Source organism: Lontra canadensis, unplaced genomic scaffold (assembly GCF_010015895.1).
Source record: "Lontra canadensis isolate GAN:19392208 unplaced genomic scaffold, GSC_riverotter_1.0 scaffold10, whole genome shotgun sequence".
Classification (NCBI taxonomy): domain Eukaryota; kingdom Metazoa; phylum Chordata; class Mammalia; order Carnivora; family Mustelidae; genus Lontra; species Lontra canadensis.
The window spans coordinates 14,236,601-14,263,161 of record NW_022631004.1 but is presented as its reverse complement, the minus strand read 5'-3'; the positions used below and the strand labels follow the sequence as shown (position 1 = coordinate 14,263,161).

Genomic DNA, 26,561 nt, shown 5'->3' with positions numbered 1-26,561 from the left:
GAGCGGAAACCACAACCCAGGTGGGCCTCTCAGGGAGGAGGGATCCTGCAGCTGGGAGCTGGGAGCCCTGCCCGTGGCCGTGACCCAGGTCTGTGGCGCCAGGGCCTCCTCCCCAGCTGAGGAAGACGCCGTGGCTGTGAATCCTGGCTGATGCTACCTGCCGCCCAAGCTCCCCACCGCCAACTCCCTTTGTGTCTGCTTCCCCGAGGGTTTCTGGGGAACAGAGTGTCAGTGACACCACCCTCTTTCAGATCTAAACTGGGATCGAAACTGGAGCCCAGACAGAGTCAGCCCCATGAAGGCCAATAAAAACCTTCCAGCCATTCTCTGCCCGGCCCCCCGCATCCCTCCCCACCCAAGCCCACTTTCCCCCACACAGGGGATGTGCCCTGTGTGGGCTCGGCTCACCTGGCCGGCCAGCTGCACAGGCCGGGCTTTTGTCACCCCGATGGCAGGGACCAGGGTGAGGCTGGCTGGCTCTGGAGGGGGCACCTGGCCTGGAAGCAGCCCGGAAGCAGGTTTGCAGAGGCCCTCCTCCCCGCCCAGCCCCTTTCCCTGTCCGGCAGCCCATAGCGAGGCAGCCCAAACAACGTGGGACAGGGAGAGGCCCATGTTGGGGACACACCCACCCCAACCCCCCGCCGCCTGGCAGGACTTGCTAGGAGCTGGCAAAATCATGGCGCTGGTCAGTCTTCACCCCGGTTCTGGACTCGGCACGTGAGCCCGCTGAGGTTGGAACAGCAGAGCACTTAGGAGGTGGAGAGGCCCCTGGAGGCTGGGTGGGTGGCTGGGAGTCAGAGGGCCCTGGAGTTACGATGGGCAAGTTCTGCCCACTCGGGAGCTCAGCTCTCATCTAGAAAATCAAGAGTCACCCTTGACAGTTCCGAAGAACCCCTGGAACTCCACCACGACCCCTCTTCCTGCCTCTGTCCCTGTTCCCCAGCCTGCTTCTTTGGGATCAGCGTCTGCTTACTCTGGGAACACAGCTTCCTGGTTCCTCACCTGCTCGACTTCCAACCATGGCTGTGCCTTCCACTCTTGTTCCTGGATGGAGGGCTCCACATTCCCTGTTTCCAGCCATGAGCCAGGAAAAGCATGAGCAGTCTCCTCTCGATAAGGTCGCCCTGCTTTGAGCAGTCTCCAGGTCCAGCAGGAGCCCCCTCACTCTCTCCGGGGACCCCAGCCTTGCCTCCCCCACTGTCTTCATCAGCTGCCCCTCCTCTCTTGCTCAAGGTTGGGACCAGCTGGCTGTGAAGGCTTCTCAGGGTCTCTATGCCAGTCGTAAGGGAGAGAAGGCAGAGGGTAAAGGCCCTCTCTTCTGTCCATCCCCACCAACCCCCGCAGCCTCCTCTTCTGGGGGGAGCTCCTGGCGCCTTCCCTGGATGGAGTAGGTTGGGCACCCACGAGCCTGGAGAGAAGGTGTGTTGTGTGCCCACCTCACTGCCCCAGGAGGCGGCAGCCCCCAGCCTGAGTGGAAGGAGGTCTTCAGGGGAAAGAGCCACATCCCTCTCCACAGCCCCAGTCGTGGCTTCACCCACTGACCTGGTCTCTGAGAACACAGAAGGATGCCCTAGACAGTCCCCTTGAGGACATCAGGTGGGGTGGCCTCATCTGGGACAACTTCCCAGGCCTCCCTAGCTGCCCTCATCAGGGGCCAGTGGATGGAGCCTGCCCTGTGTCGGTGTGCCCATGACATCCAGCCCCCGGCTCTAAGTTATCCGTGACCTGCCTTCTCTTGGAAAAGGGAAGGGCCATACGAGGAGCGAACGTGTGTCTGCCAAGCCTCTCCTGTGTTAGCGCCGCACACTGAGCTTGCTGTCCCATTCTAGAGATGAGGAACAGGGGTGCAGAGGCTGGCTGCTTGCCTAAGGTCATCAGCAGGAAGGGGGTAGAGATAGGATTCAAAGCCAGACCTGAAACCCTGAAACCCATGCTCCCTCCCCCGACCCTGCTGCCTCTGGTCCTCGTCACACTGTGGCTGGGGGCTCCTGGCCCTTTCCCCAGCCCCCAGCTCCCCCTGGCCTCCCCGTTGGGGCCTCCTGCCTGGTGCTGCCCAGAGAAAAGGGAGGGTCCCCACAGAGCGGGGAAGGGGAACCTGAAGGTGAGCCGAGACCCTGCGGGTCCCTCCCTGGCCAGCCATGAATCATGCAGTCAGCGGGGAGGGCTGGCGGCCCTGGGTCTAGCCGGGAGGAAGTAAACAACCATAGCTTGGTGGTGAGCTTAGGAGCCAGGAATGTGGACAGAGGCTGACCGAGGCACTTTGCAGGACAGGGTGCCCCTGACACAGCCCATAATCAGATCCTAGTATGAGTAGGGCTAAGGGCATAGGAGTGGGGGGCTGGATCCTGCTCTGGGCAGTGGAGGGACATTTAAAGCAAAGGAAGAAACTGAGTGGCAGTGGCTGAGGTGCAGAGTTGGGGGGAGAGACATGGGGCACCCTGGAGTTCTGGGGAGGCCCATAATTACCCAGGAAGCCAGAGACTATAATTAGGCCATCCCGGCCCATTAGGATAGAGCCACAACTGACTGCATGTCTGGGACGAGTAGGTGGTCTGCTCCTGGTCTGCACCAGGAACCCGGAGGAGAAGGAGGGGTGTGTGTGTGTGTGTATGTGTGTGTGCGTGCGCACGCACGCGTGTATGCACAGAAGCAGCAAGTCTGTCAGCACTCAACACGGCCCACCCATGGGTGGGGTAGCACGTGGGCAGGAAGGGCCCACAGTACCTCTCATGGTCCAAAACCGCAGGCCAGCCTACGAGGACAGAAAGAGGTAGAAACAGGAAGGGCGCCTCTTGGAAGGCTGGTGCCATGGAAGGCGCACTGGCCTTGCCTTTGGGGCACCTGGGTTTGGGCCCCAGGTCTGATATTAACAAATCGGATGACTGGGTAAGCGTCTGTCCCTCTTTGCACCTCAGGCTTCCCTCCATTCAGTGAATATGTTAGCTTGGGTCAGGGGCTGTTGATGTTGGCTGCTGTCACCTGAGGAACACGGGGAAAATGCCCAATGACAATGGACTTCTACTTCGGTGACACAGTAGATGGCAGCAGACCGAACCTCTCCCCTGGAGAACAATCTGAGTCATCAGATCAGCAGATAAGTAGCAAGACGTCCTTCTGATGTCTTCGGAGAGAGCCCAAAGGCCAAAATCACAGGGAGAAGGGAGACCCCTGAAAGCCTGGCCCTCTTGGCCACGTTGCTTCTCAAGGCATTTGTGGATTAGTGATTAGTGTGGGCAGAACCCCTGAGAAGCCAGACAGAAGGCTGCAGCGGTCAGGCTGAGAAGCTAAGCTGGGTTTTCAACAGCCTCTTCGGGGCTGGAGTTCAGGACTGCCAAGATTCAGGAGGAAAGGAGGCTGTGTGTGCAATGGCTGTAAGGAATTGAGAAGGGGCAGAGAAGTCAAACAGAACATTCAGCTTCATTCAGTGGTGCTGGGGAGACAATAAATAGAGTTTAAGACCAATAAGGTGGTAGGGACCTTGTAAACAGTCCTCCAGGACCATGCATGGTAATCACGAGTGTGTCAGAAACAGGCCAAGTGTCAGAGCAGCAGTTGGTTAGGTGTCTGATTTGATTTTGGCTCCGGCCCTGATCTCAGGGTGGTGACACTGAGCCCCGTGTTGGGCTCTGTGCTGGGCGTGGAGCCTGCTTAAGATTCGCTCCCTTTGCCCCTCCCCACTTGAGTGCACGCAGTCTCTAACTTTCTCTCTAAAAAAAGAAAAAAATAGGCCAAGTGTCACCTTCCTTGACCACCCTTAGCTTCTAGCCGTGTTTATGCTTTCATTATGCATTCACTGAGCAAATGTTTCCTGAGTGCCTTCCAAGGACAGGCACTCTGCTGGGTTTTTAGTCTTTGAGACAAGGAGCCCATCAACAAGCAAATTAGATTCAGTCCAAATCCTGAAATTAGGACACATTTTTATAGTTTACAAAAACTTGTTCATACCCATTGCTGGCAATGATACTCATGGCTACCCCACAGCATATAAGTAATGTTCCTATTTGTAGATGAGGGAAACTGTATTGAAAGTAGCCAAGAGCCTTGTCCAAGGTCACTCAGCTAATAAGCAACAATGGTTTCCTGTCTCCAGTTCCCTAGCGACAGTCCCAGTACAGACACTGTCTATCACAGACACAGAAATCATCCTACAGAATAGGAAGAGGGAACTATCTTATGGGAGGGACAAAGACTACGGAAGTATCACAGGCTTTCTGTTGAGCAAATGGAGCTAAAAGGGGTCTCAAAGACCAGCTGGTCTTATCTTTTCCCTTACAGATGAAGAACAAAAACAAACAAGAGAGGCTTGGGACGATGAAGTGATTCTGTCTACAGACTCAGTGCAAATTTAAAAGTCAGACTTCTCTCCCACATCGTTTAAGAGTCCAGCCCTTCAGTCCGCACTCAGCACCTCCCAGCTGGCTGTGGTCCCTGCTGTCCCACCCCCCGTATTCTAGAGAGCAGCTCAGCTCCAGCCAGGGGGAGACCTCACTGCCAGTTCCAACATGAGAGGCTGGCAGCACCTGTCTGTGCAGGAAAGAATGAGAAGTTCCTTTAGGAAGGGACGTACAGTTTGTACCTGAAATTCTCTCACTGATGAGAAAGTATTTACATGTGCTGCTTTAAAAAACCAAGAGGAATGTAGACAGATGTGCAAGAACAAGAGTTGGAAGTGGCTGAAACAAATGTCCCACCTTGCTTGCCCACTAAGATGAGGTCCTTGGATGAGAACGTTGCCATTATCAGCACACGAGCCGATAAAAATTCCCATGACTCTAACTGGGTAATACTTAGAATGAGGCTCCCCTCCAACACCTTGAGTATCATCTTCCCCTTCTTCACTCTTCACCCCACACCTCTACACCTAGGCAGGACCTGAGTGGAAAGTCCTTTTTGGTATCCACAAGCTCATGCTCTCAGTGTCTCCTCTTCAGGCTGGACAGTGGACGTGTGCATCTCAGAGCCACGACAAGGGGTCAGTTTTTAAAATCATAGTGTGCCCTTGAGTTCATGCCTTCACCTTCCCCAGTCTCAGGTCACCTTTCTGTAAAATAAAGATACCGACTCCTTGATGTTGCCTTGTCTACTATACAAAGGTGGTTTTGAGGCTGAAATGAAACAAAGTGTATGAATGTGCTTTGACATTGGGAAAGCTTTGTATTCCACTTGTTCTTGGGCTCAATGCAACGAAAATACAAAATGACCAGAGAATGAACTGCAAGAACTACCTAGTAAGGCCTTTGCTGGAAAAACGCATCCTAGAGGTTGTATCTTAGAGATACATATTTTAGGTAAAATACTGAGGGAAGATTTCAGTTACCCAAGAAACACTCAGTACCTGGCTTTTTTGCAAAAATATGACAGCAGGCAAACAAGACCTACCCCCACCCAACACCACCAATCTAGAGTAAGACAAAACAAAACAAAACAAAACAAAACAAAACAAAACACCCTAGTGGGAGTAGAAATGCTCACTGATTAAAAAAAAAAATAAGGGCAATATATGTTAGAGATTAAATGGTTAAAGCAAAATAGAATCAGAGAGGCTGGTTCCAAGTCTGTGCTCTGCAGAGAGAACAGAGGTGTCTAGGATCTTGCGACCCTCCCTTCTTTATCCTTGGAGCTCCCTAGGTTATCAGGCCCAGATGTTTGGCCCCCAAACTGCAAACCATAAATTCTGGAACTGCCATATCTCAGTAGCTAACTAATTCTTTTATCTAGAGCGAAGACTAGTTATATTTTCAGGTTGAATATTCTTTCCACCAAGACACATGCTTCCTCGGAAAGGGTTCAGGGAACCTGGATATAGCCATCCAGATTCCTAGTGTAAAAGAATCCCGATTAGGATAGCCCTCAGAAGGGACCAACCGTGATCTCAGACTCTGTCCTCCAGAGCTGTGAGACAATACATTTCTGTTCTTCAAGCCTCCTAGTCAGTAATACTTTGCATCAGCAGCCTGAGCAGATGAATACAGTGCTCATTTCACAATAAACTTCTCATAAGCAGAAGCCATAGAGCATTTCAAGTGAACTGAAGGAGTGGGCCAGAGAACCCCTCTTTGATATGGAATCTAGGGGTAAGGTGGGGATGGAGGTACCCCAAGGGGAAGATGAAGTCAGCTCCTTGCTGGGGGAAACTGATGGGGAGTAGACAGGAAAAGCCCACAGCAACGACACGGGACAGCCTGGGGACAAGGAAAGGAGAAGGCCATTCAAGACAGCTTGCAACTTTGGATCTTAACTGCCTTGAATTTGAATCCTGTTTCCATTCCTTGATAGCTGTGTGAGCCTGGCTAGACCTCATGTGGCATCTAGCTCTTCACTGCAGGCTTTTTGGGTTCACAGTTTCAGAGATCCTGGGAATGAAAGAAAATAATGTATATGCCCTACGCTTTCCCCAGGACCTTTGCATGTATTGCTCCCTCCACCTGGAACTCTTCTGCTCATCCATGCTGACTCTGTTATACCTGACTTATTCCTCCTTCTTTCTCAGGTCTGATTATTAATTTCATATGTCAAATTGACTAGTCCATGGGGTGCCAAGATATTTGGTCAAAAGTTATTCTGGGTATGCCTGTGAGGGCGTCTTTGTATGAGATTAATATTTGAATCAGTAGACTGAATAAATCCCCAATGTGGGTGGGTCTCATTCAATCAGTTGAAGGCCTTAATGGAACAGAAAGGCTAAAAGGGAACTCCACCTGTCTGACTACTTCAAACTGGGACATCAGTTCTTTCCTGCCTTTGGGTTTGAACTGAAACACTGGCTTTTCCTGGCTCTTGACCCTGCCAGCCTTCAGACTGCAATGACACTATCAGCTCTCCTGGGTCTCAGACTTTTGGACTCAGAATATAATGCAACCATTGGCTCTTCAGGTCGCCTGTTTGCTGACTCACACTGCAGATCTTGGGCTTTCCTTGCTTCTATAATGTGTGAGCCAACTCCTTCAATTCCTTATAGTAAATCAATATCTCTTTTCAGAGATCTTAATGGACACAGGATATATATATCCTGTTGGTTGGTTCTGCTTCTCCAGAGAACCCTGGCCAATACAGATTTTGCTACCAAGAGTGATTCTAAAGGAACACAATATTAAACATGAGTTTTCTAAGTTGATCTGGGGTTTCTGGAATTGACTCTCTAATCTAAGATTTAAAGATGCTAATGACCTTATTTCTAAGTAGTAAAGGCAGTCTAATGGTCCAAGGCATATGTGATAATAGAGAAATGAAAAGTACTGGGGACTCCTCATGAACCACTTATGAGAGGCAAGGATCTGGGTGCCCATGCGTATGATACTTTCAAACACTTTTTATCAAAATAATGAGTATAATGAGGATTGGTTGCTCCTAGTGTTACTTGACAAAGTGGGGAAAGAAAAGTTTGGGCTTGGGATTTAAATTCCCAGCTCAAGTGTCACATAAATGACCTGCAATCTATGTCTGCCCTTATCTCCTGTAGCTACAGGGATGAAATTGTTGAAAATCTAACATACCTTATCCTGTGACTGGCTGAATTGCAATGCAGGTCGAATTCCCAGCTTCCTGGGGAGTCTCCTGTTAAAATAAAGGCTTTGACTGGGAAGGAATGAGATCCTGAAAGTTGGACTGGGGATATATGGGAAGACACTGATGGATCTGGGGACACTGGACCCCTAAATTATGATGAGTCATCTTTGGCAGTGGAAGCAGTTTCTCCACCCCCAGTATAAGTGACTTCCTGAGGCACCTGGCTACTTAGTTAAGCATCTGACTCTGGATTTTTGACTCAGATCATGATCTCAGGATTGTGGGACTCAGCCCCTCATTGGGCTCCATACTCAGCAGGGGAGTCTGCTTGAGATTCTCTCTCTCCCTCTGCTTCTTCCCACTGTACTCTCTCTCTCTCTCTAAAATAATAAACAAATTTTTTAAAAAATGACCTCTCAACCTGTGCCTGAACCCTACCTTGCCTGAGGAGAGGACAGTGGCCTCCCCCACTGCCAAGCAAGACAATGCTGATTCTCCTGAAGACCCACCTCCCCATTCCTCTTTGCTTCTAGACCTATAACTAGACTCAGTTCTCAGCAGGACCCTAACAGTGAGGTAAAGTATGTGTGTGCTATACTCCAAAAGAATTACCTGAGTTTTCTAATTCGTACAGATAGATATCTGGGGACTACTTGTGGTAGTGGATACTAAAGGTGTGGGATAATGGTGGAAGAAACATAATGTTGGATCAGGCAAAATTCATTCATAGGGGCTGACTAAGCAGAGATTTTCTAAGTAATGTTGCATCTTGGGGAGTTAGAAAGAGTCTAACAGTTTGTTTGTTTCATTGGCTGAAGCATGGGCAAAAAGACCCACAGGGAGTGAGTGAAAAATATTGGGTCTGCCTTGATTTCATGTAAAGAAAGGGACACAAAGACAGGGAGGGTGGGATTTTGGAGTGGGTTTATCCTCTGAGACCCACTCACCCACCCTGGGAAGGTCCAGAAGACATGACTTTCACCATGACTATGAGAAATAAACCTGTGAGGAGAGTCTTAGAATCCTTGAAGAGCTCTACGATCATTCTTTGTAGGCCAGACCCTGCAGGGAGAATTGCAGTCTCTGAACTGGGAAACCTAACCACAATGACAGTAATTGGATCCTGGGGTGGCAAATACCTAATTGTGGCACTCAACTGCCTAAGGCAAGGAGAGCCTGGGTACCATAATAGATAGCAGAGTCAGTGCAGTGATGGGGATAGGCTGACATGCACAGACCCATGGTATTGGCTAGTTGGTCATAGTGTGCCTAGAGGTGAAACAGATAACAAGCCTATTAAATTCTTACTTGTTCTGAATAAGCAAAGAAATTCTAGGTCAAGTGAACAAAAGTCTAATCTGAGTTGTAAAAACAAGTCATGGCTTCTCCTCAGACTTGAGGCAGTTTACAAACCCAAAATGACTTAGATGAAAGGGAAGCTGGGTACCCTTGAGGAAGGACCCTAGTACATACCAAATATTTATATTGTTAATTTTCCCAGCCTTTCCCAAAAGGACCTACAGTTTTTTACCAAGATAACTGTGCACTAGGGAAAAGGAAATAATCAGCCTTTTGGGGAACTACCACACACTGGCTCTGAATGGACACTGATTCCAGGAGACCCCAATCCCCCTGTGGTTCTCCAGTCTGAGCTGGGGGCTTATGGAGGTTAGGTGATCAAGGGGGTTTTAACTGAGGTCCATCTCACAGGAAGTCCAGTGGGCCCCTGAATCCATCCTGTGGTTGTTTCCGTGGTTCTGCATTGCATAACTGGAACAGACATGCTGAGAATCTGGCAGAACCTTACATTGGTTCCTTGATCCATGGAGTAAGGGATATTATGGTGGAAAAGCCAAGAGGCACTGCCTCTACCTAGGAAAATAGTAAAACCAATGCAATCCTGCATTCCTGGAGGGACTGCAGAGGTGAGTGCCCCCACCAAGAACTTGAAATTTGCTGACTTGGCCAGTGCAGAGGACAGGTGGACCTTGGCGAATGACAGTGGATTTTCATAAGCTGAACAAGGTTGATTCCAACTGGTGGCTGCTGTACCAGATGCAGTTTCATGGCCTGAGAAAATTAACACATCCCTGGGGATGCAGCTATTGATTTGGGAATTGTTTTTTTTGTTTGTTTTTTTGTTTGTTTGTTTGTTTGTTTTTTTCCCATACCTGTTCATAAGGTCCTCCAGAAGCAGTCTGCTTCCGGCTGACAAGACCAGCAATACACCTTCACTGTCCTGCCTCAGGGGATCTCACTGCTCCAGTTCTGTCATACTTCAGGTCACAGGGAACTTGATCTCCTTTCCATGTCATCGATGATATCATACCAGTTGAACCTAGTGAGCGAGTAAGTAGTAGCTTGCTCTTTGCAAAACATTTATGTGTCGGGGGGAACATAAATATGACAAAAATTCAAGTGTCTTTGGTGCCCCTGAATGGCTCAGTCGGTTTAGTGTCTGCCTTGCGCTCACATCATGATTGCAGGGTCCTGGGATCGAACCCTGCATCGGGCTCCCTGCTCAGTGAGGAGTCTGCTTCTCTCTCTCTCTGCTCATGCTTCCTCTGTCTCTCTCAAATAAATTTTAAAAAAATTTCAAGGGCTTTCTACCTCAGTAAAATTCTTAGTGGTCCAGTGATGTGGGCATGTTGAGATATCCCTTCTAAGGTGAAGACTAAACTTCCATTTGGTCCCTCCTATAATGAAAAAAGAGGCACGCCTAGTGGGGGCAATGTACACATCTTCCTCACTTGGGTGTGTTACTCCAGCCCATTTACTGAGTGACCTGAAAAGGTGCTGGCTTTGCATGGCACCCAGGACAAGAGAAGACTCTGCAACTGGTCTGGGCTACGATGTAAGCTACTTTGCCCCTTGGGCCATATGATCCAGCAGACCCAATGGTGTTTAACATGGCAGTGATGGTAGGGATGCTGTATGGGGCCTTTGGGAGACCCCTATAAATGAACTACACTATAGATCCTTCAGATTTTGGAGCAAAGCCATGCCAACCTCTGTGGGTCACACTATTCTCCTGTTAAGAAACAGCTCTCGGGCTATGATAGGGCTTGGGTAGAGACCAGATGCTAGCCATGGGCCGCCAAGTTACCATGACACCCGAGTTGCCCATCTTGAACTGGGTACTTCCTGACCCACTGAGTTACAAAGCTGGGCATAGAGAGACACATTCCATCATCCAATGGAAGTGGTATCTATGTAATCAGGCCTGAGCAGGTCCTGAATGCACAAGTTAAGTTACAGGATAAAGTGGCCCAATAGCCATGGTCCCTACTTCTACTATATTACTATCTCTCGCCCAGCCTGCACCTATGGAATTATGGGGAATTCCCTATGACCAGCTGATGGAGGAAGAGAAGATTCTGGCCTAGTTTACAACTGGTTCTCCATGATATGCAGGCATCACTTGAAAGTGGACAGTTGCAAAATCACAGCCCCTCTCTGAGACTTCCCTGAAGGACAGTGGTAACCAAACATCTTCCCAGTGGGCAGAACTTCTGGCAGTCTACCTGGCTGCCATGCTTTCTTGGAAGAAGAAATGGTCAGACGTGTGATTATAACCTGCTTCACAGGCTGTGGCCAATGGTTTGGCTGGACGGTCAGGGACTTAGAAGAAACACAACTGAAAAACTGGTGACAAGAAAATTTGGGGAAGAGTTATGTGAATAATCCTCTCTGAAGGATGAAGACATTTGTGTCCTCCATGAATATTCTCCAAAGGGTGAGCTCAGCAGGGGTGAATTCTAACAATCAAGTGGATATAGCATGACCTATACTGTGAGATAGTCACAGTATCTAGTCAGCCTTCTTCTCCAGTCACCCCTGTCATCCCACAATGGGCTCATGAGCAAAGTGGTTCATGGGTGGTTCAAGGGATGGATTTTGTGCACGGGGTCAGCAACATGGCCCTCCAGTCACCAAGGCCAGCCTGGCCATGGCTCCCACCAAGTCCCTAATTTGCCAACAGCAGAGACCACCAGCAAATTCCCAGTATGGCCCCATTCCACAGGGTGATCAGCCAGCTACGAGCTGACAGGTTAATTACACTGGACCGCTTCCATCATGGAAGGGGCAATGTTTTTTCCCTGCTGGAATAGGAACTTACTCTGGATATGCATTTGTCCTCCCTGCATGAAGTGCTTTTGCCAAAAAATGCCATACAGAATGCATTAACCGCCATCATGGTATTCCGTGATATTCCAATGTAGCGTTGCTTCTGATCAAGGAAATCACTTTACAGCAAATGAAGTACAACAATGGGCCCATGATCATGGAATTCACTGGTGTTACCATGGTCCTCACCACCCTGAAACAGCTGGATTGACAGAAGATTGAATTGTCCTTTGAAGACTCAGTTCCTGAGCTAGCTAGGTGGCAATATCTTGCAGGGCTGTATACGGTCTGAATTAGTGTCCAATATATATGGTGCTATTTCTCTGATAGCCAGGATTCACTGGAACTGGGGTCAAGGGGTGGAGATGAGAAAGACACCACCCACTATCACCCCTGGTGACCTACCAGCAAAATGTTTGCTTCTTATTCCCACAACCTTATGCTCTGCTGGCTTAGAGATCTTAGATCGAAAGGAAGGAATGTTTCTGCCAAGGATACAACAATGACTCCATTGAACTGGAAGTTAAGACTGCTGCCTGGTCACTTTGGGCTTCTCAGTCTTCTGAATTAGTAGGCAAGGAAGAAGATATTGTGCTGACTGGGGTAGCTGATCCTGACTACCAAGGAGAAAGTGGACCACTACTCTAAAATGGAGGTAAGGGAGAGCATGTCTGGAATTCAGAAGATCCCACAGAAGGTCCTGAAATAAATTCAGTGGAAAACTACAACAGCCCAGTCCAATCTAGGTAGGACCCTAGATCGGGAATGAAGGTTTGGATCACCTTACCAGGTAAAGAATAACCAGCTGAGGTGCTTGCTGAGGACAAAGAAAATACACATGGGTCGTAGAAGGAGGAAGTTATAAATACCAGCCATGACCATGTACTCCTTGTCAAGAGTATTTCCTCTTTGGCGTGTTATAAATATATAAATATAAATGTATATAGCAAGTATTTTTGCTTTCTTCCCTTTCTTATCCTCTTAGCATGTAACATAAAACATAAAATATATTGACTTTATATCACAGTAGTTAAATATTGTTAACTTTATGTCATAGTATTTAAGTTATAAATAGAGATATCAAAGGGAAAAGAGATATCAAAGGGAAAAGTAAATATCTCTCAAGGACTTTACCTTCTCTTCTGGGGAAGGGGTGAGCGTGATTTTGGTTGTACACAGGATACTCGCATCATGAGTATTAGGCAGAATTGTAGCCTTGTTAGTATCCCTATTTGGAGATTAAGTATGATTTAAGGAGATGTGCATGGGTGCCAAGTTGATCTGTGGAGGTTAATTTTATGTGTCAACAGGACTGGACCACAGAGTGGCCAGACATTTGGCCAAACATTTGGCCAAACATTATTCTGGTTGTGTCTGTAGGGGTGTTTATGGATGAGACTAATATTTTAAACTGGTACTGAGTAAAGTAGATTGCTCTCCTAATGTGGTGGGCCTCATCTAAGCAGTTGAAGACCTGAATGAAACCAAAGACTGAGCCTTTTGTATGTAACAGAGAATTCTCCTGCCTGGTAGCCTTCACACTGACCCATCACTTCCTCCTGTTCTACAGCAGCTTCTGGCCTTCCAATTCAAACCGGGACATCAGCTGAGCAGATTTTGGACTTGCCGGCCTCCTTCATTACATGAGCCAATTTTTAAAATAATTTCTCTCTCTCTCTCTCTCTCTCTCTCTCTCTCTCTCTCATAGGTTCTGTTTTTCTGGAGAACTCTGGCTAATTCAGGGGTGAGATGAGAGTAAAAGATAGCACCAGAGTGATGGACATCCCGAGGGGCAGGTGGCTGTATGCCCCTGTGATCGGATGGGAAGGATGAAAATGTGAAAACAGGGTTTCCAAGACGAGGGCTGCCTATTTCTCTGTGTGGACCAGACCAAACAAATCCACATATGAAAATCCAGTTTTGTATGGCAGGCAAAGTTAGGAGCCACAGCACCTTTACAAAAGAGGTTTGTAAGTACAGTAGTCTTCCCTTATCTGCGATGGCTATGTTCCAAGACCCCCGACACAGCCTGCTTTTTCCTATATATACTTCCCTATGATAAAGTTTAATACATAAATTAGGCATTACATGAATATTGACTCCTCTCAAAATATCAACGGTACTGCACTTGCCCCTCTTGTGATGCCCTGAGGTGATAAAATGCCTAAGTGATGAGAAAAAGCACAGTGAAGGACACAGCCACTGTGATGTAGCAGTAGGCTACCACTGACCTTCAGAGGATACCTCATTAGGAGAAAATTGAAACCACAGATAAGGGCGGAGGGACTTACTGTGTTTCTTAAAGCTTCCAGTTGCCCTTGGCATTTGCTACAGGATTGTATGAGCCTACCAGGATTTTTGCTGGAAACTTTTGCATCAGGCAAGATTACCACAGCCCTCTGGGGGCTCCAAAGCAGACGTGGTCCAGGTTTGGCTCTTACCTCTTATGATGGTAACATTGCGAAGGATTTCTCCATGCTGCGTGTCCACAGCCTTCATCTCCTCCATGATCATGGAGAGGTTGCGGACGTTGAAGTCCAGCCGCGCACTGAGCAGGCTGAAACGCTCCCGGAGCAGGTCCGTGGTGCCCAGCATGAGAGAGACAGACTTGTTCAGGTAGTAGAGCTCCTCGGCGTGCGTGTGGAAGCCCAGTGTGCAGGAGAGCCGCACGTCGTCCAGGTACTTCAGCATGCTGTGCACGTGGTTGTCGGTGGCATTGATGTTGGTGAAGATGGTGCCGATCTCGATCTCGTGCGAAGCCATGCGTCCTTCCAGCGTCTCGAACCTCTCCATGGTGCGGTTCTGGGCATAGCGGGTGTGGTACTGCAGATCGTGCATGTTCTCCTCGTGGTCGTCCAGGAAGGACGAGATGTTATCCAGCTGCAGCTGCAGGCCCATGACCTGCAGCACCAAGTCGTGCGTGCTCTCGGCATTCTGGCTGATGCGCTGCGAGGAGACCCCCAGGGTGGCCTGGATGTTCTTGACCGCTTCTCCGGTCTTGGCTGAGATGGTGCGCAGGCCGCCGAAGAGCCGGGTGTAGTTCTGCCAGTCGGTGACCATCTTCTGGAGGGTCAGGGTCTCCTCGTCAGTCTTGCGCTGGATCCCATGGATCCACTCCGAGGTCTGCCCCACAGTGAAGTTGATCTGGTGGACTGTAGCCTTGACATCATAGCAGTCCTGGGTGAGGTCCTTCAAAGAGAGGTCCAGGCCAGCCGTAGTGGCCTGCCAGCCTCTCACCTGGGCAAGAAAGAGCCCCAGAGACTGGTTGACCTTGTGGATGGAGAAGGAACAGCTGCCCATCTCCTGGGAGATCTGACTGCTGGTGGTAGAGAGCAGCTCGTGGGTCTGAGACGTCTGGTCCAGCTGTACCTCCTGGGCCAGGAGCATCTTCTGAATTCCCTCCAGCTCCTCTTGCAGTTTTCTGATCTCTTGCTCCAGCTGCCCAGCCTCGTGGCAGAAAGAACAGTTGTTTGGGGCTTTCAGATCTTCAGGGGAAAGGGACAACATTTTGAGTTGCTGAAGGATCATGGGATGAAAGTTGCTTCTTTACATGTATCAGAGCATAATGGATTGTCAAGTGGCTTCCTGATCCCTCTTCCTATCCTAAGCCTGCTATGAAAACCTTTTGAAAAAGCCTTACCATCTCTATGAAATATTATTTTACCAAATGTCTTTACTATGACATAAAATGTAGAACTGGGGACATTTTTTCCATCTTGCCACTGAATTTTTGAGAATATAGCTTCATAACTTTTCTAAGGTTGCCAAGAACCACCCATTTATATTTTGTCTTAAAATTTCTCCAAATATTTTTGTGCTTATTATCGATAAACTTATGGGGGGAAAGATGGTATAGGGATTATTTCTCCCTGTGACAGAGGAGAAATGAGGCACAGAAAAGAGGTTTGCTAAATTTATCACTCAGCTAGTACTTTCTCTTTCTGTCATGTCTGACCTCCTCTACCCTTTCTATTGTGGCTCTTTCTGTCTCAGTCTTGGAACGAGAAGATCCCTGGTTAAAGCAGGAGATAGCATCATGACTTGGTAGCGTACGGTAGGGTAGGGTAGACTTGTCAAGAGGCTTTGGAAGATCTTAAAAATAATTTCAGGGTGGCTGGGTGGCTCATTTGGTTAAGCATCTGACTCTTGATTTTGGCTCAGGTCATGATCTCAGGGTCCTGGGATGCAGCCCTGCATTGGGCTCCCTGCTCAGCAGGGAGTCTGCTTGTCTCTCTTTCCCTCTCTCTCTCTCTGCCCCTCGCCTGCACGCACTAGTGCTTTCTTTCTTTCTCAAATAAATACATAAATCTTTTTAAAATAATCATAATCTCAGATACATGAGAATGACTGAGGAACGGACTTTCTTTAGGTTCCTTCTCTACCTGTAGGCTTGGGCTAGATCTGAACCACATAGAACACTTGGCCCCAGTCCTGGGTGAATCCCAGGGCAGCAGCCCTCTTTGAATGGACAGGGAGGCAGGGAGTCATAGCTGTCTTTTCCCTTGTGTCTCAAAGGTTGGTGAAGGATGTCCTATTCCAGGCCACCATGGCCTGAGGGAGCACTCAGCCCTCCCCCTTTATTACTGGTCTTCCATCATACTCATGTGCACATCTGGACATGGGACACTTACCCAGTCCTTGGAGGTTTTCCTGCATAGACAAAAGTTTCTTGTCATAAATGGCCTGGGCCAGGGAGATGTCTTCTGAGAGAGAGTCCACTTTCCTGAAAACTGTATGGGAAATACAGATGAGAAGCTGGGGCAGGGTCTTAGCTCAGAGAAACAGCAGTCATTTGTCGAGAAGGTGTTTTTATCAACCTCTCTGCCACCAAAACCATTCACCTTTTTATGGGGCTTTTCAGTGGTGGGAAGGGAAGATGCTTCTCATGGCCAGAGTTTGTCACGCATTCCTTAAAAACACAGATCTACATCTATATATCTCCCTTAAGTGTTTCTATGTATGGATATATATACTCGTGTGTATATATGTATATGTATGTGTGTGTGTGTGTGTGTGTGTGTGCGCGCACGCGCGCGTGCATCCTCCTCCACATTTAAAACTAGGTCTGACCACAGGATAAAATAGAATAAGGAAAATTAAGAAAAAAATACAAAAAGAGTATAGAAATTATTCTTAATCCTACGACTGAGAGACAATAGCCATCAATATCTTCGTGTATCTGTTGGACTCATCTCCATAACCATTCTGTAACTACATAGATATATGTATACTTTTTTAGAAAACAACAACAACAGGGACCTGGAATGTTTGGACTATTTCATCTATTTTCTTCCAATTTGCTTCACTGATATAATGTCATGGACATTTTCCTATTGAGGTTTAAATCACTTTAGGATCATTACTTTTAATGTCTGTATCATACTCTGTATAAAAGACTCAGCAATTGTATAAAAGTCCCCTGTGCTTGGGGGACACTTCTGAGTCTACAAATAAAACTTGGTGGGTAGATATGAGTAACAGTTATTCCTAGAAATAATCCTTATATTTGAGGGTTTTATGTATATGGTTATTTTCATAGGATAAATTGCTTGAAGCAGAATTAATGGGTTAAGGAGTTGGACACATGTTGCCAAAGTGACCCCTAGGAAAGGTTTTACCAGTTTATACCAGCTTCTTAGGGTCAGTGCTGGCCTGGGTTTAGAGAACATCTGGGCATCAACAGGATCCCTGGCTTTCTCTAGCAAGTGCCTGGCTAGACAGGGAGGTAAGAGGAGAGGACGGAGTAGACAGATGTTTCCCACAGAGCCTATGAAGGTAAGTGTGGGGGTGGAAACAGATCTACCAAGAAAGCTGGGGAATGTAACTTCTGGTCTACATTTGCCTCAGATGTTTTGGGTGTCTTCAGGCAAGGCAGTTAATTTTTCTGCAGCTCAACTGAATCATCTGTAAAAGGAAAGTATGAAGCTAGATGACTTCCAATGTTCTTCTCAGCTACAAAATTCCACGATTCCATTTTGTTTTGAATCTCTGGGCTTTCATTAACATTGTATATCTCAGAGCTGCTGAGACTTAATTAGCAGCAGTGATATGGTGAGAGATCCTAGGAACAGTTCGATGCCCTTCTATTCCACTAGCACCTAGAGTTTATAGTATTTATTATTCCATTTAAGTCTCCCCCAAATTAAAATTTCTTATATAGATGGCGGGGAACGGAGGTGTAGAGACTCTGAATGACTTTGATTCCTATCCTAATGCTTTGTAAAGTCTACCCCCAAGCCAATAGCCAAGGGTTCATTCATATAATTCACCCTGTCCACTTCTTCACTGAGCATTTCATGATCTATAATTACATATTTTTTGTTTACCATTTTCCTTATTTTTTAGATCTTATTTTTTCTCATCTTTTCAAAATTGTCTTATAATGTATACGATAAAGAGAACATATGTGTAATTTATAAATAAATAGGTATATTTCACAGGTGTAAGATGATTGTTTTTTTCTTTTCAAATATTTAAATATAAACATTTTCATACAGAGTAATCAAGGCTTGGACAGTGACTATCTTACTTGTACAACTGGCAGTCATATGTCTACTGTCTACATTCTATAGTTAACATTTTACTTGTATTCACTTCATTGTACATCTGTCCATTTTACCTTTTTATCTGTTCATCAACCCATCTACTTTTTTGTACATTTTTAAATCAAACTTTTTACCAATGGGTACACAGTCAAAAAAAGGTTTGTAGATTATTGGTCTAGGCTAAGGGCTGGCAAAGCAGGATCTGCATGTCACATCTGACCCAAGGTCACTTTGTTGGAACAAAGCCATCTCCATTTAGTACATATTGTCTCTGGCTGCTTTTGCTTTACAATGGCAGAGTGGTTTTGACAAAGACCATGTGTGGCCCATAAATCCTAAAATATTTACTACCGAGCCCTTTACAGGAAGTCTGCCAAACCTTGCTCTAGATTATGAGCTCCATAAACAGGGCCTATGTTTTATGAAGCAGTATAAGCCCCATGCCTCATGCAGTTCTCGGATTATAGTATGCATGCAACAGGTACCTGATTAAAGGAGTAAGTGGAATTTCCAAGTCTCTATGAGGAAGACTGATTCTACTCAACCTCCGGACTTTATCCTTAGTCCTGACCATAATACCTTGACTACAACTGTCTACATATATACTCCCCAATCTCTAGTCTTTCATTTGACGAGTATTACTGAGCACCTGCCAACCAGGTCAGGACGGTGCCAGTTCTGCTCTAGGGACTTGAGACAACCAGGCTGGAGGCAAAAACAAAAAGGAAGCCTAATGCTCTCCCTGGATTCCGCAAATGCTCTCCTTACCCCCCAGTTATTATGATCTTCTGGTCATTCACTCTGGGTCTTAGGGCAAATCCTTTCACCTTCCCAGGTACATGGAATGAGGCCGGCCTTCCATTTCAGGGCTCATTGAGACGATTTGTAGATGTCATGTAGGCGACAGTGCCTGGCACCTGGTGGGCACTCCATCACTGCCCATACCTGCTGAAGGGCGTCGGTGCCTGTGTTCCTCTCTGGGCTCAAGCCTGTGGCTGCTGGAGCTTTATTCATGGTCCTGCGGGTGCGGAGAGCTGAGAACCCGTAAGGCCTGGCCAGGAACAGACTGGGGAATTTCCCTGATGTCCAGTTTGCTACTTCAGAATGGTGGACAGCAAATTTGGTTCCCTACATTTAGCATAATCTGTTAGCATCCAGAAGGCAGAGGCTGACTGAACCAGGCCGTGAGCTATCATCTGGGTTGGCTCCCATAGTCGTACAAGCTGTGGCGTGTATGACAGCCACCATACTCCAGGTCCCTGGCCTTCACTGGCAGGACTCTGTTCTAACAAGCGAGGTCCCAGTGAGACTCAGGGATTTGCATTTTAACAAATACTGGGGGTGATCTTGATGTAGGCAGGCATCCAACCTCACTTCAAGAAACGCTCACAAAGACCATGGAAGGGGCTTCAAAAATGCCTGGTGCAAGGATCTCAGCCCTGGACATACTTACCCACACACCCAATATTTTTTTCAAAACTCGCAGGTGATTCTAACATGCAGCTGAAACTGGGAACCACTGGGCTGGTCCTGTCCTCTCATCTTACCAGAAGGAAAACAGAGGTCTTGAGAGGGGAATGCCATGCTCAAATCCACACAGCTACTTACTGACCAGAAATCAGAGGCTGGTCTTTGAAGTCTGAATCAAGTATGAAGATTCCCCTGTCAGAAGGATGCTGGACCACCCCGGGGCTGCCAGGCGCCTGCACTCACCCAGAGAGGCCAGCACGGCCACGGCCACCAGAAGCAGGGCCAGGAAGAGGTAAAGAATCCGCACCGATGTGTGCAAAGACAGGTTCTTCTGGCAGCGGCTGCAGCGGGGCCCCGGCCGGCCTGTTGGGGGACAAAGGAAACCAGTGACTGAGGCTGCAGGTCGAGGGTCAGGTTCATGTCCCTGCTCTGAACTGTCTCATCCCATCTCAAACCAGCCTCAGAAAGGGAGATGCCCTCCATCCTCATGCCTGCCCATCTCACCATGTTCTCTCTAGGTTTTATCAATAGAAGAGACCAGAGTCGGGGTCTTCAAAGAACGGCCCCCTGCCACCATTCTCTCTGAGGGCAATGTCAATGAGCCCAGGGTGTAGGAAAATGCCTCTTCTTGACACATTGACCTTATCGTGGTCCACAACACGGGGCAGCCAGCCTTGTTTTACCTTTGGGTGACCAATGTGTCCCAGTGTGCCTAGGGTTTTCTGGGCTTTAGCCTCGAAAAATCTCCTCTTGTGGGAATTCCTCAGTATGGGGCCAACCAGTCGCACACCCTGGGAAACCCTTCAGTTACCAAACTTGTCAGGTGACAAGCAGTTCTCCTGGAAACGGAACGAATGGTTGCAGTCCACCAGCTGGGGCCCCTGATACGGAAGAAGAAGGAAGCCAGGTGTTCCTGACTACTCTTGCATGTGGCCAAGGTCCAGTGGGAATGTGACTGTGAAATTGTTGTGACATTTCTAAGGCAGATTCGACTTCGGCTGCACATTATGAGTACTGGGAACGTTGAAAACTCCTGATGCCCCTTTCACACTCCAGACCAAAAGGAATCGGGATTTCTGAGGGCTGGTCACGGGCTTCCTGAGGGCTGGTCACGGGCTTCCTGGGGTGGTTACAATACGCAGTGCCAGCTGAGAACGGCTGTGTTAATCCACACCGAAACCCACCGAGACGCCCTCCTCCACGTAACGGTTCAGGTGGCATTGGTTTCTGAGATTATCCAAGTGCCAAGCTGGGTCCTGTAGTCCAAGGGGATGAGCCACTTGGGTGACAAGGGATATGATGAAGGGGACAGTTCTGGTCCAGTTAGAGGACAGGCCCTGGGGGAGATGGCAGAGGTCCCTGACTGGTCTCAGGAGGAGCCCTGGAGACAGATGTTACTTGTGTCAGACTTTGACATCATCCATACGGCATAACCGAGACCCATGCAAATCTGCCCTTCCACCCTCCAAGGAGTAGTGGGGAAAGGAAGATCATGATTCTGAAGCCATGTGGAGAGATAAGACACCAGCCTGGGGATGGGGACAAGGAGGTCGGGGGCAGCCCGCAGGGCCCTTACCTTCTTGTGTGCATGGGAAGGTCGGCATGTCCTCATCGTCACCGGCCAGCTCCTCTTCTGTAACACACAACGCATCTCCATCGCCAGTGGCCGACCTCACTGTGATGGAGCCAGGGCTGTCAGACCCGGTGTGGGAACCTGGAGCCACACCCACCCCTCTCCAGCAGCAGCAATCCCCACACCCGGGGCCCATTCCCGCCTTTGAATCCAAGTCAGCCCGCTGGAGCTCCAGGTGACCAGACAGCAAGCAGAGGAGAAGGGAAAAGAGATAAGAACAAGAGACTGAGGATCTGAGATGTCCCAATGCCTGTGGGTAAGGAGATTTTATGATCTCACACAAGCTGGTAAAGACACAGAGGCCAGCTCAGCTGTATAGTCTCTGCACCTTGCTCAAACCCTCAGGGTGGAATGAGAAAGAGTAAGAGCTGGTTGTTTGATCCAGCCCAGCATCCTTCTGTTCGCTGGCTCGTGGTAACGCAAGCAGAATTCCTTTGCTGCAGGGTCAAGGGTGAATCTGCAACACCCTGCATCCAGCCCATCTGGGAGCGGCCAAGAGGAGGCAACAGGAGCAAGGATGGTAGGAGCCGGTCCCAGACCCTCGCCTCACACACTGCCTCATCTAGGACCTGATGGTGCGGAAGGGACCATGGAAGAGGTCTCATGTGTTCCCTGGGATCATGTGTTCCCTGAATAAGACCTAGTGATAGAATCCCTCATTCAGAAGAGTGCTCTTGGACACCTCATAACTCCTCCTCCTTACAAGACCTGGTCTTTTGTAAATGATGAGGAGAAGGATGCCCAAAATAGGCAAAGGGAGCCAAATTTCCAAGTGGGTGCTTAAGAATTGTGCTACTTTTGTCCTGGGAAGTGTGTGTGGGGTGGGGGTATGTGCAAGCTGATCATGACAACCAAATTCCTGGGAGATGTCTGTTGAGGGGATTTTTTTTTTACAAGTATGCCTCAGGATGCCTGGGTGGCTCAGTGGGTTAAGAATCTGCCTTTGCCTCAAGTCATGATCTTGGGGTCCTGGGGTTGAGCCGCACATTGGGGGGGAGGGGGGAGTCCCTGCTCAGCGGGGAGCCTGCTTCTCCCTCTACCTCAGCCTCTTCCCCTGCTTGTGCTCTTTCTCTCTCAAATAAATAAATAAAATTTTTAAAAAACCAAAATAAAATTATGCCTCAAAATCTAGAGGCAATAAAAGAAAAAAAAAGATTCATTTGACTGCATGATAATAAAATGAAAATGCTTTTGCATGACCAAAAAAAGTCATTGGCAAACTGGAAGAAAATATTGACAGTACATATTATAGATAAAGTGCTAATATACCAAGTTTATAAATAGCTTTAAAAAAATTCAAGAAATGGAATGAATTCAGTAGTCACAGGTTACAAAATCAATGTATAGAAATCTACTGCATTTTTTTTTTAAATGTAGGCTCCACACAGACTGGAACTTGAACTCATGACCCTGAGATTGAAACCTGAGCTGAGATCACGAGCCACCCAGGCACCCCTGCTGCATTTCTATACACTAATAATGAAGCAGCAGAAAGAGAAATTAATCCCATTTACAATTGTGCCCAAACCAGTAGGATACCTGGGAATGAACCTAACCAAAGAGGTGAAAGGCCGATACTCTGAAAACCCTAAAACCCTGTTGGAAGAAATTGAGGAAGACACAAAGAAATGGAAAGACCTTCCATGTTCATGGATTGGAAGAATAAATATTGTTAAAATGTCTATACCCCCCAAAGTAATCTACACTTTTAATGCAATCCTTATCAAAATACCAAGAGCATTTTTCACAGAACTAGAATTAACAATCCTAAAATTTGTATGGAACCACGAAAGACCCCCAAATAGTCAAAGCAATCTTGAAAAGAAAAACAAAACTGGGATTATCACAAAGCTGTAATAATCAAGACAGTATGGTACCAGCACAAAAACAGACACATAGATCAAAGGAACAGAACAGAAAACCCAGAAATAAACCTACAATTATATGGTCAATTAATTTTTGGCAAAGGAGGAAAGAATACACAATGGGAAAAAGAGTCACATCAACAAATGGTGTTGGGAAAACTGGACAGCTCTTGTAAAAGAATGAAACTGGACCACTTTCTTACACCATACACAAAAATACATTCAAAACGGATTAAAGACTTAACTGTGAGATCTAAAACCATAAAAATCCTAGAAGACAGCCCAGGTAATAATTTCTCTGACATCAGCCATAACACATCTTTCTAGATTTGTCTCCTGAGGCAAGGAAAACAACAGCAAAAATAAATTATTGGGACTACATCGAAATAAAAAGCTTCTGCATGACGAAGGAAACAATCAACAAAAGTAGAAAACAACCTACAGAATGGGAGAAGATATTTGCAAATGACGTATAAGATAAAGGGTTAGTATCCAAAATGCGTAAAGAATGTATCAAGTATGTATTTATAATGTATAAGTATGTAATGTATAATGTATAAAGAATGTACTCAATACCCAAAATATGAATAAGGCGATTAAAAATGGGCAGAAAACATAAACAGACATTTCTCCAAAGGAGACATCCAGATGGACAATAGACACAAGAAAAGATGCTCAACATCACTCATCATCAGGGAAATGCAAGTCAAAACCACAATGAAATATCACTTCATACCTGTTGGAATGGCTATTATCAAGAAGACAAGAGGTAACAAGTGTTGGGGAAGATGTGGAGAAAAGGGAACACTTGTGCACTGTTGATGGGAATGCAAACTGGTGCAGCCACTGTGGAAGAGTATGGAAGTTCCTCAAAAATCGCCCAACTGTGGAAAGAGCCAAGATGCCCTTCAACTGTGAATGGCTAAAGAAGATGTGGTCCATATATGCTATGGAGTGTTATGCCTCCATCAGAAAGGATGAATACACAACTTTTGTATCAACATGGACGGGACTGGAGGAGATTATGCTGAGTGAAATAAGTCAAGCAGAGAGAGTCTAGTATCATATGGTTTCACTTACTTGTGGAGCATAAGGAATAACACAGAGGACACTGGGAGATGGAGAGGAGAAGGGAGTTGGGGGAAATAGGAGGAGGAGACAAACCATGAGAGAACTGTGGACTCTGAGAAACAAACTGAGGGTTTTGGAGGGAAGGGAGTGTGGGGCTGGGTGAACCTGGTGGTGGGTATTAAGGAGGGCACATATTGCATGGAGCACTGAGTGTGGTGCATAAAAATGAATCTTCAAACACTAAAAAAAATAAAGTAAAATTAAGATGTTAAAAAAAAGAAAAAAAAATACAACTATGCTATGACCTTATGCTCCAGTAATCACATTACTGGGTATTTACCCCCAAAATAAAAAATAAAAAACACTAACTCAAAGGGATACATGCATCCTGATATTTATTGCAGCATTATATACAATAGCCAAATTATAGGAACAGCCCAAGCATCCATTGAGAGATGAATGAATAAAGAAGATGTGATATACATATCATGGAATATTATTCAGCCATAAAAAGAATGAAATCCTGCCATTTGTAGCAACATGGATAGAACCAGAGAGTATAATGCTAAGAGAAATAAGTCTACCAGAGAAAGACAAACGCCATATGTTTTCATTTGTATGTGGAATTTAGAGAAACAAAACAAATGAGGGGTGCCTGGGTGGCTCAGTTGGTTAAGCATCTGACTTTAGCTCAGGTCATGATTTCAGGGTCTTGGGAATGAGCCCCATGTTGGGCTCCCCGCTCAGAGGGGAGCCTGCTCCTCCCTTTCCTTCTCCCTCTGTCCCCCAACTCATTTGCTCTCTCTCAAATAAACAAACAAAATCTTTTTTTTTAAAAAAGAAAGAGGTCCCCTAAACAAATGAAAAGATGTTCAAGTTTATTCACAAGATAAATGAGATTTTTGATTTTTAAAGAATTTTTATTTATTTTTTTTTAGAGGTGGGGGAGGGACAGAGGGAGAGGGAGTGAGAGAATCTTAAGGAGGCTCCATGATGAGCACAGAGTCTGACGCTGGGCTCAGTCTCACAACCCTGAGATCATGATCTGAGCCAAAATCAAGAGTCAGACACTTAAGTGACTGAGCCACCCAGGTGCTCCACAGTAAATGCAATTTAAAACTACGGTGTGAAATCATGTCTCACCCGTCAGATTGGCAATAATGCAGAGATTGACAATATACTCCACTAGCCAGGCTACAGGGAGTTGGGGTGGGGATGCATATGGTCCAGACCTGGCGGAGGGGAATTTAACATATACATTTGCCCTTCAACCCCACAATCACACTTCCATGAATTTATCCATAATATACACCTCCAACAATCTGAAAACGTATATGACAAAGCTATTCATGGCGGGATTATTTGTAATTGCAAAAACGGTCTTGTATTGCAAGAACTACCTAAATGTTCAACTATGGGGAATTGGTTAATATACTATAGTTATACACACACAGTGGGACTCTCTGCAGGTATATAAATGAATAAGGAAATCTCTATTCACTGACATGGAGTCATTTCGAGGGCATATTAAATAAAAACAGCAAAATGCAGAGGAGCATATGTAATATGCTACCTTTTTTTAAGAAAGAAGAGAAAATAAGACAACATGCATATATCTGCTTATCACGAATTTGCTTTTATACTTTATCTAACCTACAGTGTTACCGTCGGCCAACGCTCGCCTCTGCAGATTTTCTTTACTCTCTGGCACAGGAGCCAGTCTGAAGTCAATGTGTTGCATTTCGTTGTCTTGTCTCTTTCACCTTTATTGACTTTCATGACTGATATTTTTGGAAAGGACAGCCCCTCCCACATAATTTTTAAGGTGACCATCCTCACATTGTGTTCTTCTCATGCTTGCTCCTGATTGGATTGGGATTATGCATTCTTGGCCAATAAACTGCACACACAATGGTGTGTCCTGCTCTGGCTGTCACATCTGGAGGCACGCAGTGTCCGTCTGTCTCTCAGAGATGATGTTCATTTTGATCACCTGGCTGAGGTGTTGCCTGATTTCTCCACGAATTAATTACTAGGATTTTCCCCCTCCCTCAGACTAATAAATCATCTGTAAGGAGACACGTGTGTACTGCTCTTCATAAAAATTTACCCTAAAGGTAGTATCTGTTGATGATTTTTTACTGTGATGGCTGCAAAGTGATGATTTTCCAACCCCAGGACTACTACAAGAAACATCCCTTCCTTTTTCCCTCCCCGGCTGCTTAAAACTCCGCCACCATCATGAACAACACAGTAACCATCCAGACTAGGAAGTTCATGACCAACTGACTACTTCAGCGGAAACAAATGGCCACTGATATTCTTCAACAGGAAAGGCAACAG

At 46.7% G+C, this 26,561-nt stretch overlaps 1 protein-coding gene across 2 annotated transcripts in view; it reads right to left on the bottom strand.

Moving 5' to 3' along the window:
• The window catches only part of SCARA3 (scavenger receptor class A member 3), a 49,432-nt gene that overhangs the window by 8,807 nt on the left and 14,064 nt on the right, over window positions 1-26,561 (bottom strand). Inside the window, exons 2-5 of one of the 2 annotated variants that reach the window (XM_032855668.1) lie at window positions 21,226-21,324; window positions 19,893-20,012; window positions 16,266-16,364; window positions 14,076-15,119 (exon numbers count right to left, since the gene is read on the bottom strand). In XM_032855668.1, the coding sequence (XP_032711559.1) occupies window positions 14,076-15,119; window positions 16,266-16,364; window positions 19,893-20,012; window positions 21,226-21,324 (1,362 nt within the window). Of the gene's footprint in view, window positions 1-14,075; window positions 15,120-16,265; window positions 16,365-19,892; window positions 20,013-21,225; window positions 21,424-26,561 lie in introns of those variants that run through there. The other variant, XM_032855667.1, reaches the window with a different exon arrangement.